The following is a 22,364-nucleotide window of genomic DNA, read 5'->3' on the forward strand; positions in this document are numbered from 1 at the left end:
TACTTCATTGTCTGTGGTGCCTTTTAGCAAAACTACTTTCATTTCTTATATCTTTTAGTTACATCTGTTTTTACTTTTGTTTTTTTTTCTGAGGTCAGGTTTATTACCCCTGCTTTAGTTTTTTTACTTTTACCAGTACTCTGCGTGTATCTTTCTGCTTCAAATGTTTTCTTGTAAACAACATATTGTAGAATTCTGGTTTTCAATCTACTCCTCTATCTGCTTCTGCTTTATGGAAGATTTCGTCCCATTCACACCCACAGTTATGATTACTATTTCTCTTCATCCTATCCCCCCCACCCACCCCCATTTATACTTTTCTCTCTCCTTTTACCCTGTCCCTCCTCAACAGTGTTTTGCTTCTGACTACAACTTCTCTCAGGTGTATATCCCTTCTATCAGCACACTTTCTTTCCCCTTTCCCCTCCTACGTCTCTGTAGGATAAGATAAATTTCCATACCCAATTGAGTGTGTTTGCTATTCTTTTTTTTGAACCAAATTTAATGAGATTAAAGTTCAAACAACAATCACTACTCCCTTCTTTCCCTCTCTAATAGGCCTTTGCCTATTATCCTGTTCTATGTCATCCCCTTCCCCCCTTCCCTCTCCCCCCTTTCCTCTTATTTTTAAAAATCATTATATCAAAGTCAAATTATACCCATACTCTCTCTATATATACTCCTACCAAACTTCCCTAATAGAAATTCATTTCTTAAGAGTTACAAGTATCATATTTCCATATAGGGATGTAAAGAGTTTAACCTTATTGAGTAACATGTTTTCTTTTTTTCTTTCCTGTTTCCTTTTTTATGATTCTTTTGTGTCTTATATTTGAAAATTCTGTTCAGCTATGGTCTTTTCAAAAAGAAAGTTTGAAAGTCCCTTATTTCATTGAATATCCACCTTTTCCCCTATAAGATTATATTCAGTTTTATTGGGTAGTTGATTCTTGGTTGTAATCCAAGCTCCTTTGCCTACCAGAATACCATACTCTAAGCCCTATGATCCTTCAATGTAGCAGCTGCTAAGTCCTGTGTAATCCTGACTGTGGCTCCTTGATATTTGGAGTGCTTCTTTCTGGCTGCTTTTGCAACATTTTCTCCTTGACCTGATCCAGAATTTGACTACAATATTCCTTAGAATTTCCATTTTGTAATCTCTCTTGGAAAGGGATCAGTGGATTTTTTCAATTACTATCTTACTCTCTGGTTCTGGGATATTGGGGCAATTGTCCCAGATAATTTCTTGAAAAATGTTGTCCAGAGTATTTTTTTGATCATGGCTTTCAAGCAGTCCAATAATTCTGTCTCCTGGATATACTTTCCAGATCAGTTTTTTAAAAAAAAAATCATAGCTTTTTATTTTTCAAAATACAATTCAAGATTCATCCCTGCAAAACCCTGTGTGGCAAAAATTTCTCCTTCCCTCCTCTTCCCTCACCTCCCCCAGACATCAAGCAATCCAGTATGCCCTAAATATGTGCAGTTCTTTTTGGTTTTATTTGTTTTTTTAAGTGAGGTATTTTACATTTTCTTTTTGATTCTTTTGATCTTGTTTGACTGATTCTTGATGTCTCATAAAGTCATTCTCTTCCACTTAACTCAATTTTAATTTTTTTTGCCATTTAATTTTTTATTATAGCTTTTTATATACAAAACATGTACATGGGTAATTTTTCGACATTGACCCTTGCAAAAACTTCTGTTTCAACTTTTCCCCTCCTTCCCTCCACACCTTCCCTAGATGGCAGGTGATTCCATACATGTTAAATATGTTAAATGTAATATATATGTACCTATTTATACAGTTATCTTGTTGTACAAGAATGATCAGATTTAGAAAGAAGATAAAAATAACCTGAGAAGAAAAATAATGCAAGCAAACAATAACAGAAAGAGTGAAAATGTTATATTGTGGTCCATACTCATTTCCCAGAGTTCTTTTGTTGGGTGTAGCTGATTCTGTTCATTACAGATCAATTGGAACTGATTTGGATCCTCACATTGTTTAAGAGAGCCACGGCCATCAGAAATGATCCTCATATAGTATTGTTGTTGATCTCGTGCTTCTGCTCATTTCACTTAGCACAAGTTCATGTATGACTCTCCAAGTCTCTCAGTATTCATCCTGCTGGTCATTGTTTATAGAACAATAATATTCCATAACATTCATATACCATGTCAATCGTAATTTTAATGAATTATTTTCTTTAATTAGTTTTTGTATTTCCTTTTCTATTTGGTCATTTCTACTTTTTAAGGAATTGTTTTCTTCAGTAGGTTTTTTCCAATTTAGTCAATTGCATTTTTAAAGAAATTTTCTTTTTTTTTCTTTTTGAAAAATATTTTGTTTTCCCAGTTACATGTAAAACAATTTTTTAAACATTTGTTCCCCCCACCCCACCCCCTGAGGCAATTGGGGTTATTAAGTGACTTCCCCAGGGTCACACAGTTAGGAAGTCTTAAATGTTTGAGATCAGATTTGAACTTCCGGGCTGGTGCTCTATCTACTGGGCCACCTAGGTGCCCTCAAACATTTGTTTTTAAAACTTTGAGTTCCTCTGTGCTCAAAAGGTTATCAAACTGTGCATACCCTTTGATTTAGCAGTGTTTGTACTGGGCTTATATCCCAAAGAAATGTTAAAGGAGGGAAAGGGACCCACATGGGCAAAAATGTTTGTGGCAGCCCTTTGTGTAGTGGCAAGAGACTGGAAACTGAATGGATCCCCATCAGTTGGATAATGGCTAAATAAGTTATGCTATATGAATGTTATTGCTCTGTAAGAAATGATCAGCAGGATGATTTCAGAGAGGCCTGGAGAGACTTACATGGACTGATGCTGAGTGAAATGAGAAGAACCAGGAGATCATTGAAAATGGCGACATCAAGATTATACTTTTTGATCAATTCTGATGGACATGGCTCTTTTCAACAATGAAACGATTCAGGCCGGTTTCCATGATCTTGTGATGAAGAAAGCCGTCTGCACTCAGAGAGAGGACTTCTGTTGTTGTTTGCTTGAATTTTATTTTCTTTCTCATTTTTTTCCTTTGTGATCTGATTCTTCTTGTGCAGCAAGATAATTGTATAAATACATATGCCTATCTTGGATTTACATATATTTTTACCATGTTTAAAAAAAAAACAAAGAAAACTTTGAGTTCCAGATTCTCTCCCTTCCTCCCCCCCTTCCTCTCCCCCCCCCTCCCATTGAGAAGGAACTTGTGAAGTTATGCAACACATTTCTATAAAAGTCATGTTGCAAAAGAAAATATACCTTGTACTGATTATTTAAAAACAATAACAACAACACAGGGCCATTGCATCATTTAACAACATGTTCGGGAGAGAACAGATCCTAAGGCAGCATAACTAAGCAGGGCAATTTAAACACCATGTGTAGACTTTATTATATGTTTAAAAAACAAGTGGCATGAAATGGAGACTCGTGGCTTCATATAGAATCCTTTTTCTCTTCTGTTGTGTATGTGGAAATGAGGTGTGTTGGTGTTTAAGCACTGAATGAAAAAATTTTTAAGTCAAACCTACATTTACCAAGGCACAGAGATCAATGAATATATTTGAGGCCTACAGCTTTCCCCATATCTGATGAAGGGAAAGGGCCTGCGTTTTGTCATGTGACCTCTTAGAACCTGGATGGGAAGAGGCTCCATTTTGCTGAAAGAGCAAATGTTTATGACCTGCTTTTTGGATGAATCTGCATTAATATTTTTTGTCGCTTTAAGTCTTGTCCATGACAAAACCATGAATCGGCCCATCTGTTCTTCTATAAGAAAGCACTTCTGGATAGCATCTTCTTTCTCTCTTCTTCCTCCTCCCCCTTTCCCTTTTCCTTCATTTTTTTTTTCTGAGGCAATTGTCACTACTTGCCCAGTTTTTCTTAGTTTTTTATTGGTTTGGCGCCAAGAGCAGGATTAAGAGCAGGGGGTGGAAGTCAGAGGCAGGCAGATTTAGGCTTGAAAATAGTTAAAATTTAAGCCCATCTAGGATTGAAATGGCCTGCTTCTGGGCAAGGGGCTCCCACTAGCCTCAGGCCTTCAAGCATACATGAGAGGCAGCACAGGGCCTACCCATGGAGTGTTGCCTTGGGAGTTGGGAAGACCCACCTTTGACTTACTGGCTGAGTGACACTATGCAAGTCACAGCATTTCTCAGGGTTCCAAGAGGTTCTGCATGGGTGGAGAAAGCCTCCATGCTGGTGAAATCCCAAGTCAGCAACCTATGTGCATATGTGGAGAGAGAGGAGGAGGTTATAATTTTTTCCTTTTGTTTTCAGTTGCATTATCTATACAGAATTAAACACTCTTTTAAAAGGTGGTAATTATGTTCTTGTGCCAAAAAGCTGTGGTTTAAATTGTTATAAAGGTTTTAGAGGAGAATTTCAGAGTGATAGATAAGGGCCTCTGTGATTTTCTGGCCAGGACAGGCCAGAAAGATGGGGCTCACGGGGATATGATCTCTCTAATATGGGAGAAAAGGAATGGGGAGGAGACCTAAAACAGGTCAGCTGTGGCAGAAAGATAAGCCTGGAGCTTGTTTCAAAAGATCTTCGGGGCCAGAGAGAGCATGTTCCAATTGTGATTTCCACAGGCAGGCTATTTCTTCCTTCTAGGCCTCCAGCCCCATATGGCCAGCTCTCTGCTGGACATCTCCCCCCCCCCCAGGCCCTAGAGACACTTTGGCTGCAGCATGCCCAGTGGTGTGATTTCAGAAAGAGCATTTGTGGCTCCTATATTGGAAATGTCACAAATCGAGCCATGATTTATTGTTTCACTTATTGTCAAAAGACTTATGAAAGTGATGGAAAGAATGTTAAGAACATAGATTCAACTGAAAAACTGTGTCCTGGGAACCTTTTCTTTTTGGAGAGGGAGACCTGTTGTTAAATGCTTACCAGCAAACACTAAATGGGCCTAAAACAGAATGGATTGCCCTTCACTCCCCACACACCTGCCCTCCTCCAAGCTCCCTTCTTTCTGTTAAGGGTACCACCATCTTTGGTCCTTCCGAGTCATCTGTCATTCTTCTCTGTCCCTTACTGACTTTAGAGTCAGTGGCTGAGTCTTATGAATTCTATACCTGTCTTCTTCCCACCATCCTAATTCAGGCCTTTGCACCCCCCAATTGTCTAATTGGTCTCTCTGCTGTCCATCCTTTCTCCAACACAGCTGCTATATGGATATGTCATATTAGTCCTCTAAAAACAGGTCTGACCATGTCTCTTCCTCTCCTAACTCACCCAGTGCTTTGCAAAGCACTTTCCAGAGGATTCTAAAAAACGATTGGGGAGCTGTAGGTGCTATTCTCATGGTCATTTTACAGAGGAGGACACTGAGACTTCAAAGTCAATCCACTTGGCTAGCACTTAAGCTCAGGCCATTCTGGCTCCAAGCCCAACAGTGTATCCAGGCTGCCACCTAGCTGCCCATTTGTTAAAGCCTTCTAGTTGGGAGCTGTCACTCCCAAAGGCTAATTATGGTTGGACTGAGAGCAGAATCATAATGAGTACTTTTTACATCTGGGGCAAGTAATCCTGTGTGGGGTGGGGGTAGTGGGAGAAAGGAAGCTCAGGGGGAGTGGGGGTGGAGAAGGCACTTTGAGGATACCACAAGCTTTCGAGGCAGCTGAAGGCAGACAAGGGCCACCCTGGAACAGAACTCTCACTGCCATATACATGTTCTACCACAGGACAAAGCCTCAGCTGTCCTGTCCTACTGATGGCTTTGGTAAGCCAAGTATATCTGGAGACCTGTGTCTAGGACAGCCAGTGCTCTTTTAGTTCCTTCTCTTCCGGTGACATAAAGACTGTCAGTTAGCTAGTACTTATTAAGTATCTACTATGTGCTAGGCACATAGGAGACAGAGAAAGAGCAAAAAAGTCCCTGCTGTTAAGGAACTCCCAGTCTAATGGACTGACACTACACAGTTCTAGTTTGGGAAGCTTGCTTCAGAGAATAGATGTGGCTGATTGCTGGCTTGGACATATGTCCCCGGAGCCATCCTTGGGCCAAACTTTTCATCTATCCTGGTATAGGACTTTGAAAATCTTCTTTCCTGGGTTAATTGTCTTGGATGGGGAAAGGCCTCTTCCTCGCCCCATTACCAAGTCAGTCTAGGTATGAACCAGACAGACCTCCTGGGCTGGGGGTAGGACACTGAAGGCATGAGCTGATGTGCTTCTCCAAGAATCTTCATTTCCATGTAAAATGAGCTGTATTTGGCCTGAAAAACTGTTCAAACACAGCAGGATTGTGGGGAGCACAGGAAAATTACTAGCGTTCTTGGGCATGAGAGTTTGGGTTTGCTTTAGTTATTTCATTACATGTTTTTCTCTGAAACCAATGAAATATTTCTTTACTCTAGGGCACTCCCCAAGAATTCCTTCCAAAGCTCCCAAAATAAACCTGAGCTTTAGAGAAGATCTTTTCATCAAATAGTAATACATCTTTGGGGGAGCCCTCTACTATAGGATCCCGCCAAGAAGTTTCTCATATTTCCAGTGAGAAAGAAGCTTTGAGACCCCTGATCCTATCCCCTGAAACAAATAGCCAGCCTAGATAAGACTTCTGAACCTGGGAGATTTCTTTTCAAATAATGCTTTATTGGTGTCTTTTAAAAAAAAAATCTCTGCCATTTTCCAGTACAGGTTCCCAGTAGAACCTGCCCTTGAACAAAGAAGTCCAGTCTATTCCAGTCAGAGATTTAGATTTAGAACGAGAAAGAAACTCAATTATATATATATATATATATATATATATATATATATATATATATATATATATATATATATATATATATATATATATATATATATATATATGTATGTATGTATCATTACACAGTTGTGGAAACAGACCAAGAAGGGCTAAGTGACTTGCCTAAGTATACTCCCCTAAATTATAAGTGGGAGAAGTAGGATTTGAACTTGGATCCTCAGACTCGAGTGCTCTTTCCACTGCGCCCACTGAGTCTGATAGACAGATAGGCCATGCAGGAGGAGATGTCTGTTCAAGGAGCAATTAGAGAAGCACAACTGATGTTTGATGGAGAAGCTAGGCAGTCGAGATATCGATTTGGAAGTCACTTCACTCAGATGAGTGGAAGCTAACATCAAGGAAAAGTGATAGGCAAAGGCAAGAAAATAGCCTAGGATGTGGGAGCTAGGTGCCCCTTCTGAAAAGGAGTCCCCCCGGGGGTGCTCAGATGGGCAGCTGGCAAACTTGGAGGTTTCAAAGAGCTTTTCAGACACTGGAGAATTGGAGTCTCATAATCGTTTTAGGAATTAGGACCTATAGATATTATTTTACAGATGAGGGAACTGAGTGTCAGAGAGACTCATGAGCCCATGCCTAGTAAATGTCAACAGCGGCTAGGTGGTGCCATAGTACACAGAAATTTGGGCTGGAGTCAGGAAAACTCATCTTCCTGAATTCAAATCCAGTCTCAGATACTTCCTAGCTGTGTGATTCTGAGCAAGTCATTTCATTCTGTTTGCCTCAGTTTTCCATCTGTAAAATGTGTTGGAGAAGGAAATGGCCAATCATTCCTGCATCTCTGTATCACTCCTGTATCAAGAACGCTGTCCTTGTAATAATAGAGAATCTTTGCTTCTAAATCCAACTTGCAACCATTTCAACGACTCCTAAGGACTCCCAAGTGAAATAAGGGGCAGTCCGGGTTCTCAGAGACATTTCCCTCAAACTCATTTCTGTCTAACTTTCTGTACTTGAGAGAGAGGCTTTCAAAGCTAAGCACCAGAGAAGCTTCATACCTGCTTTTCCTTTTTCCATCTCATCCCTCTTCTCTCCATAAGTCTGTTATTTAAAAGGAAGGGCCAAAGTCAGATTGAGTGTGGGTTGGAGGTAAGGGAAAATTCTGAAATTAAGCTAGTCCTTCAAGAGATGTCTGTTCTAGAAAAGGATCTTGTTCTTCATCAGTTGATTTTCTCAGACTGTACCAAGGCCAGTTGGGAACCTTTTATGTAGTAGCCTAACACCTCATCTTCACAGTAACCCCATGGGCCATTATATTATCATCATGTAAAGATGGGGGTTTGTTGAGGGTGGTAGCCCCTTTGGTATTCTTTGTTTGATCTCCAACGTTTTTTGGGACTTGGACCTTTGATACAAGATCTGGTCAAACTAGTTTGGGCTATCTGAGGTGGCTGGGGTTTTACAGCCCCCATTCTAATCTGCTCAGATAGACCAAATGGGATCAGGAAATTCCTTTTGGGAAGAGACTTCTGTCTGTCCCCAAAAGATAACAAGAGAATCCTTATCTTAATTTACATCACTCTCAGGAACCTCCCTACATCACTGCATAAAAGAGAGAACGGGAATCTTCTCTTTGCAAATGGCCTTGTACCATGCAGCCATTTTGCCCACCGGCTCTCCGGTGTTTCCATTCTAATCAATAAAGACTATGTTTCTATACAGCATTAAGTAGCAAATTCCTTTGCTGCCGAACCCGCCATTGGTTACTTTGGGGAAGGAAGGAGAGAGAGAAAAGGAACAGATCCATCTTTGTTTAGACCACAATTTACTCCTAATTTACTACTCATCATTTATTACTCATCAGGTTGATTTAGTTAATCAATTACCCAACTCCACTTGAAGTAAATGGCAAAATGCTGGCCCTGATACCTTTCTTTATTAAATGAAAAAAATCAATCAGTGGTATGAACTAGTTGTGAATCATGATCAATAAATCCATCGTGGGCTGGGCTTTAGACAAAGTGTGGAAAGTGCTTGATCACTCGAGAAATCTTTGAAAACCATTAGACGATGTAAAATGCTGCTGTGGAGGAAGTGTATTGTGATAAACTGATGAGACTGTCCATACCCTGTAGGTTTTATATAAAATAACAGACTAATTGGGAGCCCAAGAGATTTGAGTAGAAGCTGTTTAGCTAAACTCAGCCTGAGAAGGGCTGGATTGTTTGGTTCTGAGGGAGGGAGATCATCCTGAGCCTCAGTCTTAGTCTTCTCCACTCCCCCATCCCAGTCCAATGCCTCTCGTGTGTTGTGACTTTCCAAGGGTTTGGAGGATTTTGGAGTTTCCCTCAACATGTTTGTAGCTAGCATTAGTGTCTGCGCTGGGAGGCAAGAACAGACTAGAACTGAAAGGGAAAGGGAGATTAAAGTTGGTACAAGGAGTACAGCAAAAACAAACAAAAAACAAAACAACAACAACAAAAACCCAAAAAACTCTATGATACCTCAGGAAAACATCTTGAGGTCCCCAACAAAAGGACTTCTGTGACTTAATCCCTTTGCTATGTGTGCTCTAAACGAGCATATTTTCCCTAGAAAAGGAGTTATGGGGTAATTAGTCTGTGTTGAATTGTCTGTGTATTGACATTCACCTGCTAGTTGGTCAAAAGTGATTTGTATGTTAACTCCAGTTTGCTTATTGCCTTGGGCTTGGATCCTGCATAATTCATGTTACTCTAAAGCCACAACAAGTTTTGTCCAGGTTCTAAACATGTCCTTGCTATGGATTTCCAATCACTGGGGGTTAAGATTTCACAAGCCAAACTCTCTAGTAACATCTTTTTTTTTTTTCTAGTAACATCTTAACATAAGATGATGAAGCCCCCTAAAGAGGGCAACCCTTTTTCAAATCCTTAATTTTTTCCAGATCAAAAGGACTGTATCTTCTCCTTTGTTGACCTGAAGAGTCAAGCTCTTCAATCACAGGGTTTGCATTTATTAAATCAGATACATCCCGTCCTTCATTTTTTGCCTTAACCAGTGCTTTTTGTAATCTTGTCATAGGCTGCTTCCTAGGTGGTGCTGATTGTGTCACTGCCTCTCCCCCTCCTCCTTCTCCCTCCACCCATGAAGGGTTAATTGAGGGAAGTAGGTCAGGGGATGGGGAATGCCCTAATGGCTTCTGCTTTGAAGTACTACACTCAGAATTATACTTAACTCCATTCTTATCTGATTCTTCATCCTTTTCTTCACCTAGTTTATTTGGCACCTCCCCCTCCTGCTCTTTCTTCTTTTTCCTTATTCTATAACTTATATAATTTCCTAAAGCCAGTTGTATTAAATTATGTGAGGGATGTAGAAGACCCTTACCCAAAATGACTACTCAAAGATCACTCAGTAGAAAGCAGAAAAGTTGTTTATTAAAAACCTCTGGAGAATGAGGCATCCCATCACCAGATAAGGTGCCCAGTAGGAGGGCAAAAGAAGTAATAAAGATACATAGCTTTTATACAAGAGATTACTTCACAAATAAGAGAGCATTGAGAAGGGGAGGGGGAGACATCTAATTGGTTGTTGCTATTTGGAGAGATTGGAATGGAAGGTTTCTGTTACAAAGGATTACATCATAAACTGGGGAGCATTGAGAAAGAGGTGCCCTCTCCCCTAACTGAATGGTAAACATTGGTGCCAAAGGAAGATTAGAACGGAATGCTTTGTTTCCCTGGTTCCAAGAGAGTCATCCATCAGACCTTCAAACTTCAATTACTGAGCTGGCATCATTTAAATCAATAGTCTAAATATTGATAACATTGAACAAGGATAAATGTCATTATTTCTGGTTAAGTAAATATATCTAAAGTTTTAAGTAAATATTGGCTTGCACACACTGTATTTATGGAGGTCACAGAGACATAGAAATAATAAAAAATAAAATACAGAAAAAGAATCTAAACATTCCTGTAAGTTCTTCACCTTATCTCTCCATTACACACAATTAATATTATAAAGTGTTTCTTTGGAAATTGAGTCAGGTCCATTTTCATTGTAGAATTGCCATAGTTGCTCTCCTACTGATTTCCACTCCTCTAGATCAATTCTTTTTCCTAAGAGAACCGAGGAGATGTGTACTGTATTTTCTAAAAGTTCAATGATCTGCTCCCAAATTATAAGCAAACCTTGGCTTTTTATAAGTGTGACAAAGCTCTCTACACATTTTCCTTGAATTGGAAAAGAAGGCTGTTTTCTAAATATCTGTCCCATTTTAGCTGAAGTACTACTTTAGCCCTTTAGTAAAGTTTCCTTGTCTATTTTTGTACTCACCCTAATTTCTGGGTCGAGGAGACTTTTCCACTGAAATCAGGATCGTGTCTGTCCCGTATTCGGACACCAAAACGTAATGTTCTCTCTAAAATGTAATGTTCTCTATTGAGATCTCTGGAGGCAGCCTTTCTTTCTGTTTAGTAATCACCTCAAGTGCAGCCAGGGATTAAAGTCCAAATCTTTTATTGTCTCTTTCAAAGTCCTGTGTCCTTCACTTAGGGCTCGGCTCGTTTTCTGGAGGCCTTCCGTATCTTGGTTTCAGTGGAGAAGTGAAGGAGGACAGCCCGACACCACTTCTCTGTCTTCCCTAGTTCTGATTCTGGCTGAGTTTGTCCGAGCTTATATGTCTCTTATGAAAGGTGTGAATCTTGTAGAACTACAGTAAGGACTAAGTACATGTACTCAATTAGAGAACTGTTAAGCATCATATTAAATAACCATTGTCTCTATCAATTCCACTGAGTTAGTACCTTGTTTCAAGTTCTGGCTCATAATAGAAAGGGAACTTTGGAACTTGGAAGGGAACTTTCCCCATTGTAGGAGAGTATGTCACAGACTTTTTGGGAATATGTCTTAGACCAACTTTACTAGTATTGTATATATTCATTTCCGGAAGCTAATTAAGTCTGTTTGGCACATCACCTGAGAATGGTGGGGAGAAGCACAGTAGTTGGGGTTTATGAGCTATATTATTAGAAAGACACTTCCAAGGGAAAGGAATCCACATGTGCAAAAATGTTTGTGGCAGCCTTTTTTGTAGTGGCAAGAAACTGGAAACTACATGGATGCCCATTAGTTGGGGAATGGTTGAACAAGTTGTGGTGTATGAATGATATAGAATAATATTGTTCTGTAAGAAATGACCAACAGGATAATTTCTGAGAGGCCTGGAGAGACTTACGTGAACTGATGCTGAGTGAAATGAGTAGAACCAGGAGATCATTGTACACAGGAACAAGATTATATGATGATCAATTCTAATAGACTTGGCTCTCTCCAACAATAAGATGATTCAGACCAGTTCTAATGATCTTGTGATGAAGAGAGTCATCTGCACCCAGAGAGAGACTATAGAAACTAAACGTGGATAATAACATAGCATTTTCACTCTTTTTGGTGTTGTTTGCTTGCATTTTATTTTGCTTCTCCTTTTTTTCTGTTTTGATTTGATTTTTCCTGTATGGCAAGAGAATTGTATAAATATATATGCCTATATTGGATTGAACATATATTTCTACTATGTTTAACATATATTGGACTACCTGCCATCTAGGGGAGGGCATGGGGGAAAGGGGAAGAAATTAGAACACAAGGTTTTGCAAGAGCTAATGTTGAAGAACTGTCCACGCATATGTTTTTTAATTTTTTATTATTTTTTTATTAATAGTTTTTATTTACCAGAAATATGCATGGGTAATTTTACAATATTGACAATTGCCAAACCTTTTGTTCTAATTTTTCCTCTCCTCCCCCCCAAGATGGCAGGTTGACCAATGCATGTTAAGTATGTTAAAGCATAAGTTAAATACAATATACGTATACATGTCCAAACAGTTTTTTTTCTGTACAAAAAGAATCAGACTTTGAAATAGTTTACATTTAGCCTGTGAAGAAAATCCAAAATGCAGGCAGACAAAAATAGGGGGACTGGGAATTCTGTGTAGAGGTTCATAGTTATGTCCCAGAGTTCTGTGCTGGGTGTAGCTGGTTCAGTTCATTACTGCTCTATTGGAACTGATTTGGTTCATCTCGTTGTTGAAGAGGGCCTCGTCCATCAGAATTGATCATTATATAGTATTGTTGTTGCTCTGTATAATGATCTCCTGGTCCTGCTCATGTCACTCAGCATCAGTTCATGTAAGTCTCACGCATATGTTTTGAAAAAGAAAAAACTTTAATAAAGGAAAGTAAAATAAAATTTAAAAAAAGAAAGACACTTCCAAACCACTCAAGGCTACCCTTAGAACCATGATGGGGAGATATTCTGTCATTTGGGCAAGCAACCTGTTAGTGCGAGTGGAGGTTGAAAGAACAGGCTCTTCTCATTTCACTCAGAGAGAGCTCAAGATCCAAAAAGTTCACTGAACATCCCAGAACAGCATAGAGAGCAATCAGTTGGTTAATAACTATCTGTTAAATGTCCAGCTGTGCCAGTTACTATTAGATATAAAGGGGATATCAAACACCACTTACATTCTAGAAGGGGGGGATGTGATATTTCTGAGCCTCAATTTCCTCACCTATAAAACGGTGACAATAATACTTTGTAGCTTTTGTTAGGAGTTTCAAATGAGATGCTCTGTGAAATGCTTTCACCAAGGCTGGAAGCTACATAATCAAGATCAAGGGACTGGATTTGGCATCACAGGCCTGTGTGAACAGTGCAGCTGTGTTGCTCACTAGCTATATGACCCTGAATTGTCACTTTGGCCCTTTGGACCTAGGCTTTCTCATTTGTCAGATAGACTGAACCGGGTGATCTCTAAGGTCAAAGGTAGCTCTGAGATTTGAATGATAAGGGAATTTGGGATGTTCAATGGCAATTTAAAGCTATTTTCATTAGACTAGGGGTCCCCAACTTGGGATATGAGTTATTCCGACACCTGGTGGGGGGCACAAGAGGCTTGCCAAGGGGTTGTGGGAATACTTGGTAAATAACCATATTGTTGAAATAGTTCAAAACGTAGTAATATTGGTGAAAAAAGTTGTGGCTTAGGAAGAGAAGGGTGAGGGTCATGGTGGGGTGGGAGATGGAGGGGGTGAACAATTTGAAGGAAGCGGTTGAAAGAAGAATTCCTACTAACTGAGGTTTGGATAAGACCCAACCCTTTTCATACTGCGAAGAAAATGAGCACCTCAGTATTACCTCGAGACTGACTCATTTCCAATCAATGACGTGACAGGCGGTTGTTGTTTTTCAGTACCTTACAGCCGCACTAAAACTTGGGGGACACATCCTGGCTTGGGTTACTCTGGACAGGTCGCCGAGAGGGGCCGACCTGCTTTGGAAGAGGACGAGTCCCCCTCCCCCGCTGGGGCACCCCCCTTTCCCCCTGCGCGGTGCCTTGGTTGCTAGGGCGCCCTGCTTATCCTGGATACCGCGGAATGAAGGGCGGGACCGACGTCAGAGGGCGGGCTCTGATCTCCATGGTAACCGCTAGAGGGCGCCCAGAAGCTGGGCGGGACTTTCCGGCCTTGCTGGGCTGGCCGTAGCTGCTTGCTGCGGGCCCTCCTCAGTTATTTCCTGGCTCCTTTCCGGAGATCCTGGGGGGCCGAGCTTGAAGCCGAGGCGGCAGCGGTAGCGGCGGGGAACATCGAGATTCGGGGCTCCCAGGCCATGGCGTCCCCGTCTCGGAGGCTGCAGACCAAGCCGGTCATCACGTGCCTGAAGAGCGTGTTGCTCACCTACACCTTCATCTTTTGGGTGAGCGGGCGGAGGGTCGGCGGGGGGGGGGTGGGGGGGTGAGGGGGGACCGTGGGCGCGGGGCCGTCTCCTCCCTCCCGTGGGCAGGGGTGGGGGGCGGAGGCTGCTGGGTGCCCGGGTCCGCTCTCTTTTTTTGTGTGTGTGTTTCCCTAGCGGGCATCGGCTCCCTCAGGTAAATTAGTCACGGGGGAGGGGGCGCGCGAGGAGAGCGCTTCGTCCCCGTGGCCCCCTCCCACCCCCCTCTCACCCCGCCGGACACCGAGGGGCCCCTGGCTGAGGGGAGGGACTCGAGCCGGCCGTGTCGGCCGCGGCACCAGCTCCCGGAGGGCTTGTGGAGGCGCGTCAGCGCCAGGTTGTTCCTGGGCCGTGCCCTGCCCACCTGAGCCCGCTGAGCCCGCCGCGCCGCCGCCTAAGCCGCGGCCCACAGCAGGCCTTTCTCGAAGCCCATAGACTGGCAGCTTCTTTGAGGGGGAAGGAGGCCAGGAAGACACCCGTCAACAGGGCTCCCTCCCTCACTCCTTGGCTTCCATAGCTCAGCCAATCTGCTCCCCCCTCCCCCCATGGGGGGTGACCAGGGGCACATCAGAGCCAGGGCCTTTTCTTCCCTTCTGTCACAGCCTCTTGGGAACTCACTCTCCATCTTCTGATTTCTCATCAGTTCACAGGTGTGATCCTGCTCACAGTGGGCATATGGGGCAAAGTAAGCCTGGAAGTGTACTTCTCCCTCTTGAACGAGAAGGCCACCAACATCCCCTTTGTCCTAATAGCCACCGGCACGGTCATCATCCTTCTGGGTACCTTTGGCTGTTTTGCCACCTGCCGTGCTTCAGCGTGGATGTTGAAACTGGTGAGTGCTGGCCTTCCCAAGCCAGGGGATTTCTCCTTCCTGGCTGGAATTTTCTCCTTTTCCACCATTTTCCCTTTTCCTATGTGGGAGGCTGGGGAAGATGTGTGTATGACTTGGCCCAACTTTTCCTACTCCAGGCTGAGTTTCTGTTCCTCACATCTTCACCTTAGTGTGCTACACTTCCAGATTCAGGAGCTCCATGGCTAGCTCACCTTTCCAGATGCCCTCTGTTCCCTGTTGCCTTCTCCTGCATCCCTGTTTGTCAAAGATGGGAATGGACCCATGGAGCTTAAAGGGTGGGCAACTATCATGTTCCCAGCTTGTATTGCCCTGATTGTTTTGGTTTTTTCTTTCTCCAGTATGCCATGTTCCTGACTCTCATTTTCTTGGTGGAATTGGTGGCTGCCGTTGTGGGATTCGTTTTTAGGCACGAGGTGAGGTTGAATTTAGGGCCCGAGATGAGCTAGTTTGTCCTTTAGAAATACAACTTTTAAATGACAGCACTGACCCCACTTGTGAGAAGAGCTAAGCCCATAATGGGCCCTGTCACCATGTCTTAACTTAAGAGTTTAAATAACTAAGGGATTTTAGAATCATAAAGTAACAATCTTAGTAATTTAATTTATAATTTGAATGTATAATTTGTTATATATTATATGTGAGGGGTATAGAAGACCCTTACTCAAAATGACTACTCAGAGAACACTCAGTAGAAGGCAGAAAAGTTGTTTATTAAAAACCTCCGGAGGATGAGCCGTCCCATCACCAGATAAGAAAGAGAAAGATCATGGTAGGAGGGCTAAAGAAGGAGTCAAGAGACACAGCTTTTACACAAGAAATTACATCACAAGGAAGAGAGCACTGAGAAGGGGAGGGGGAGACATCTCATTGGTTGTTGCTATTTGGAGAGATTGGAATGGAAGGTTTCTGTTACAAAGGATTACATCATAAACTGGGGAGCATTGAGAAATAGGTGCCCTCTCCCCTAATTGAATGTTAGACATGGGTGCCAACAGACCTTCAAAATTTGGATTACCAAGCTAACAGCATTCAACCAATAGTCTGCATATTGATAACATTGAATAGTGATAAATGTCATCATTTCAGGTCAAGTAAATATGGTTATAGCTGGCCAAGGCTCAAGTAAATATGAGCCTATACATATTATACAGGTCATGGGGGAAACACAGAAATAATGAAAATAAAATACAGAAAAAGAATTCACATATTCTTTTAAGTTCTTCACCTTGTTCTCACTCTATTCCCCACATATATATTACATATCTTATAACATACTATTATGTGTATACCAAGAAATATATAATTTAAAGATAACCCCCAAAGAAATCAACTTGCTCATGGTCTCAAAATGCCATATTATTGTTCAGTCCCACTCTTCATGACCCTATTTGAGATTTTCTTGGCAAAGATACTCGGAATGGTTTGCCATTTCCTCCTCTTGCTCATTTAACAGATGAGGAAACTGTGGCAGTCAGGGTGATGTGGGCATTGAGTGAGTTATCTGAGACCACATTTGAACTCGGATCTTTTTGACTCCAGACCCGGTGCTCTGCTCTGGTGTCCTGTACCAGCCCTTCAAAGTGCTAGAGAACTTGGCAAAGTCCTAGGTTCTCTGCCCTGGAATCCAGCTTTTTTTTTTTCTTTTTCACTACACCACACTGCTAAACTGACCTTTTTTTCTAAAACAACTCCCTCTTATTGTAATAACTGATAATCTTGGCTTCTTGTCCCTTGGATGAGAGGCCTTACTTTTGAATGGGGAGAGCTCAATTTATAAGTGTACTGATATAAGAAGGCTGAAAAAGGGATATGTTCCTTCTTAGTTGTATAATACTTGTTTGGATTTCTTTGTGGCTAGATTTTAAGTTGCCTTTTTCATTCTTTTTAATGAGAATCCATTCAAATGCTAGATGCTTAATCCAGAAGACTAGAGGCGTCTGAGAGCACTTACTGATGTCTCTGGCTGTAACTCCAGCATCTAGCCTTGTAGGTGTCCAGTAAGTGGTCAAGCACTAGAGGCACGTGTGTTTACCATGAGAGTCCCCTTCCAGGGAGCCACTAAGGGATGCCACAGTACACAGACGCAGTTGCCTGAAGCCAGGAAGACCCAAGTTCGAATGGGGTCGGAGACACTTATTACTGACCTGCCTGAATTTCCTTCTTTGGATGCTATATAACTGCTTGTTCCCTTCCCTTCCCGGCACTTCTCAGATGAGGGCCGTGAACATGTTCAATTTCTGGATAGACCTGATTAGCAAGACCTTTCTCGTGGCATCAGGACATAGGCCCTAAAAGGGAACTTTTACTCATGAAAGAGTTCCCTTGGCATGGAATTCTCCAGGGACATGGGATCTGAGATCTTTCCTGGAAGTGACATCAGTGACCATGTAATCCAGCCCCCTAATATGACAGAAGGGGAAGCTGAGGCCTGGGTAAGGGAAATAACACAAGGGGTGAGTCACAGAAGCGAGATTGGAAGGGGCAGCCTCCAACTCCAGAGACAATGCAATTTTTCATCTCTTCTGCTTAGATTGGAGGCTCCTTGAGCCATATTTCTACTTGGATATTTTTGTGTGTTTTGGTTCCCTGCTCTCTGGTGAGCTCGTGGTGGATCCTCAGTAGGTATCTGTGGGCTGAATGATTCAGGCAGGATGTTAGTTACTGACAGTCAGGTCTGGAGCTCAAATTATGGGATGAGGGGTTTTTTGGAAGTACCTTGGTCATTTACTAAGTAACAAGATGGCCTTCTGGAAAAATGCCCATAAAACTCCCTTCCTTATGAGCCAGATGATCTCCAAGCTCCTATCTAGCTCCCGACCTCTGATCCTAACGTTTATGGATCAGAGAGTCTCTGAAAGGAAGAAGTGTTCTTCCTCTCTCCCTGAGCAGCCGTTCTCAATGTGTTTGGGACAGAAAGTCCTGGATTCCTTCATGTAGCAGAAGGTTCAAGGGGGAACTAGCAGACTCCATGGGCCAGACTTGGACCTGGACCTCTCTTCATTGTTATCTGGTCTAGTATGTGGGCTTTGTTTTCTGAGTGGGTGGGTGGATGTAGTCTGCTCTGAGGAGACGAGTTAAGGCTTTATGATTCTGTGAGCCAGATGACCTGTGGCCTCTCTTGCAGTGCTGACTTTATGGTCCTCTGATTGTTAGGTATGATTTCTGGGCCCTCTGCCAGCTCTCAGTCTATGATCTCATGTTCTTTTCACTTCAGGGAAGACCTGGTGGGAATGTTCATGCTTGGAGCGTTGAAACAAATATTCTCTCAAGAATAATATTTCTTGTACTTAGTCTATTTGTAGGCTTCCATTGATCAGCAATGAGCCCTTTAGCTTCTTCACAGGATGGTTCCATCTAGAATCTATGCCTCGGTCCATGGTTTGGGATATGTTTTAATGGGCCGTTGGATGGACTGTTATTGGTTGTGTCCAGGTACATGCTTCCTCTCAGAGTTGGAAAACTGAACCTTTTGATGAAAATGGTTTCCCTGTGATTTTGTTCACTGGCATTCCTTTTCCCTTCTGCAGATTAAGGACAGTTTTAAGATGAATTACGAGGCTTCCTTGAAGCAGTACAATGACACCGGTGTTCAAAGAAGTGAGGCAGTAGATACCATCCAGAAAACTGTAAGTGTGTACACATGCTGCTTTATCCTGACCGTCTTCAACAGGAGACTGTGTTCCTTCCCCTCTGTCCTGAGGGAGAACTTCGTGATGTGGTGACTGGGACTGAAGGTCCTGCATTCTTTCTTGTAGCAGAGGATCAAAGTGAGGCAGGGGGAGGCCTAGCTGGGGGGGGCCTAGTTGGGGAAGACGACAGCAGGGAGCCTAGTGTGAGCCCAGCAGGGAGTCCAGCAGGGGGCCTAGTGGGGTGCTTAGCAGACTCAAGGGTAGAAGTGTAATCTGAACTGGTTTCTTTGGGATCTGGCCTCCAGTTTGGGGGAGGGTACGTGTTCTGGGTGGGGTTTGATTGTATTTGGCCACTCAGGAGATGGATTAAGGCTTGGGAGGGGTCTTAGGAACGGAAGAGTTGAGGTTGGCTGCCAATTCTCAGCCAGACAGTCAAGAGTACTAAGGCAAATGTTGAGAAATACTCAACTGGCAATGAGGCACAGGCAAGACATCACCCTGCTGTTGTCATTGGTCCTCTTTGAGAATGGAGGACAAATGATACAATAATACGATTCTGCCTAGGAGGAAGCTAGGGTAAATTTGTAAAGCTGTTGAAGAATATGGTAAGTAAAGGGAGTTTGAAACAATGTGCCCGGAATTGGCTCCTCCTTTGTGCCTCATAGTCTTGTCCACCACACACACACGCCTTTTCACCTCAGATCCCCCACTTTAGTTGAGATGCTTCAGGATATTGGTGAGCTCCTTAATGGGGCATCATCCCCCAGTAGGGCAGATACCCTCATGTGTCCATGCTGCATCTGGTCCTGTGGCGTTCACATAGGATTCACCTTGTGCCTGTCTTCCTTTCTGTCACCTTGCTGGACTAGTGGTGGAGCCAGGGGCTCTCTGACACTCAGTCCTTGCCATTTTTTTTTTACACGAGTACATCCTGTTACTTGTGTATTTCTTTAGAGATGATTTTAGAGTATGATTCCTTGTTTGGCATGTATCATAGCTTTCTCCAGCCCACCATGCACTTCCCCGTTGCCCTCTGAATCATCCTTCCTTAGTTCTTCAGAGACTTGGGCCCTGTGACTCAGCCATCCAGCATCATCACCAGGCAGATATTGGTGTTATAAAGATGAGTCGTTTCGGGGAGAAGCTTGGGCTTGGGCGTCATCAGAATTGTATAGTTTTCCAAAGGCCAACCAACCCACTCTCCTCCTGTTCAATACTCCTGCCATTACACTCCAAACCATTTAGAGCCACAGAACATTCATAGGACAAAAAATATGGAAACACTGTGAGCATCAGCTTTGGGAGCCAAAGCTGTTCCATAGGGCCGCTCTCAGCAGGGGACTCTTATTTTCCTCTCATTCGTACGGATTGAAGCTAGGCTCACCTGTGTCCCTGCCTCACCTGCCCACGGAAGCTCACTGCCCACAGAACATGCCATGACTTGAGGAGGAGAACCACTTGGAAGGCATCAGTGATCCTGTGGTCTGCTATAAGCTAGAGCCCGTGTTGGAAGTCCGTTGTATTTCAGGCCCGCATATCTCTTGTTCCCATTTCTGGGTATTATTGTCCGTTTTCTTGCTAGGCTTTATGTGACATACACAGACAGGCATCCAGAGTTAACCCTGACTCCCGTGATTGACTTTTTCAGTTGCACTGCTGTGGTGTCCTGAGTGCCACAGACTGGGAAAGCACTGCCTACTATGTGGAAAAAGGCTTTCCCCGGAGCTGCTGCAGATATCACAGCTGTTCCTGGGCTGATAGGAAGGATCTGAAGAAACAAAATCAGGAGGTGGGTAGCCATCTTGGAAGTTGAAGATGGGAAAAGCAGTTTGGTTGATGATTATCTTGTGTTTTCTTTTATTTCTGGGGAGTGGTAGCTGTGCTCCGAGTGGGGAAAGGGCTTTTTCCTTGAGAGATTTTACTGCCAAGTCAAGGCCTTCATCTGGGAAGAAGCCCACCAGTGACTGTTGCCAGGGTCCTATTCTCTGGTCCCCAATTTCTCTCTCCCAAAGAAAACCTTGCATTTGATCTCCCTGCTATGGAAGAGACCCAGGGCTTGTGCTGGAATTGTTTTCTTTCTGTTTCCTCCTAGGGCTGTTTTCTAAGAGTAACAACTATCATCCAGTCGGAAATGGGTGTCGTAGCAGGCATCTCCTTTGGAGTTGCTTGTTTCCAGGTGAGTCTGAAGACTGAAGTAGCTTTTGCCTCTTTTTTTTCTTCCTGAACACAATGGAATTTAGTTTTTAAAATAATATTTTATTCAGGCTCTTTCTTGTTACTGTCATTTCTGAGTGACTCCTCCCACCCATCCTTTTTGTAATAAGTCTGGTAATGTAAAAAGAAAAAAAAGTCCCCACACTACCATAATGAATGCCTCCTTTAGCGCTGGGAATGCTGAGAGGCAGCCGGGGGTCGCCACAGGGCACAGTGCCTGCCTGGAGTCAGGAACACCTGAGTTCAAATTTGAACTCGGACCCTTCACTAGCCACGTGACTCAGGGTTAGGGATGTCAAAGTGGGGGTAATAATAGCTCCCGGAGTCTATAAGGATCAAATGAGATAATATCTGTAAAGAGCTGCACATGGTACCTGACCCAGAGTAGCCCTATATAAAGGCTGATATCCCCACCCCCTTCTTATCAGTCCTCTACAATCACAACTTGTCCTAGCTTTAATCCAAATTCTGGGATCTTATGTATTTTGTATTTTCCTTCTGGTTCTTCTGATTTCATTCTGCGCCAATTAATGCATGTCTTTCCAAGTTTCTTGTAATTCTTCACAGTAGTCATTTGTGAATAGTGTGCAACAGTATTCTGTCATGTCCTTATACCATGATCATTCATCCATTCTTCAATCAAGGGCTGCTTGCTTTGTGAAGATTGGTTGTGGATTCGGGATCTTCCCTTTTTGATTTGGCCTCCTTGGGGCCTCAATAGCATTTATAGTAAGCTGGAACGCTTCAGCTGGTAAGCCTATGGTTAATGATTCAAGGAATGAGCAGGGGCAGGCCTTCCTTTCCCTCAAAGGGATACATGATGATCAGACACATCTTTTTGGGTCACCTTAATGCAGCTGGAGCCATTTGGTTTGGGATTCCAATTCCTGAATTTTGAAAAGAAAATGGGAAAAAAAAATTAAGTCTAGATTTTCCTTTTGTGCATTGGAACTTAAATGTCACAAGTCTTAGTTTTCTATTTTCCCACATGAGCAGCATACATGTTATGCTGAAAGCCTGGGGGAAATATTTCCTGTTCTCTGAATTCTCCCATTTTCACTCATTTTTCCCCCATGGTTATTCTTTAAAAAACAACAGACCAGCTCTTTCTTCTCCCCCCACCTTAGCTTGGAAGCACTTTGAGCTGTCTACATCTTTTGAGAGCAGTTTGTGG

The 22,364-nt window shown here is 42.7% G+C and overlaps 1 protein-coding gene across 2 annotated transcripts in view; it reads left to right on the plus strand.

The window, feature by feature from the left end:
* The window catches only part of TSPAN6 (tetraspanin 6), an 88,324-nt gene that overhangs the window by 60,163 nt on the left and 5,797 nt on the right, over nucleotides 1-22,364 (plus strand). For both annotated transcript variants that reach the window (XM_074277597.1, XM_074277599.1), the window contains exons 3-8: nucleotides 13,977-14,479; nucleotides 15,138-15,326; nucleotides 15,686-15,760; nucleotides 18,875-18,973; nucleotides 20,625-20,765; nucleotides 21,069-21,152. In XM_074277597.1, coding sequence (XP_074133698.1) covers nucleotides 14,393-14,479; nucleotides 15,138-15,326; nucleotides 15,686-15,760; nucleotides 18,875-18,973; nucleotides 20,625-20,765; nucleotides 21,069-21,152 — 675 coding nt within the window. In that variant the 5' untranslated portion in view covers nucleotides 13,977-14,392. The remainder of the gene's footprint in view (nucleotides 1-13,976; nucleotides 14,480-15,137; nucleotides 15,327-15,685; nucleotides 15,761-18,874; nucleotides 18,974-20,624; nucleotides 20,766-21,068; nucleotides 21,153-22,364) is intronic.

The sequence above is a fragment of the Sminthopsis crassicaudata genome, chromosome X, assembly GCF_048593235.1.
Source record: "Sminthopsis crassicaudata isolate SCR6 chromosome X, ASM4859323v1, whole genome shotgun sequence".
NCBI classification, from domain to species: Eukaryota; Metazoa; Chordata; class Mammalia; order Dasyuromorphia; family Dasyuridae; genus Sminthopsis; species Sminthopsis crassicaudata.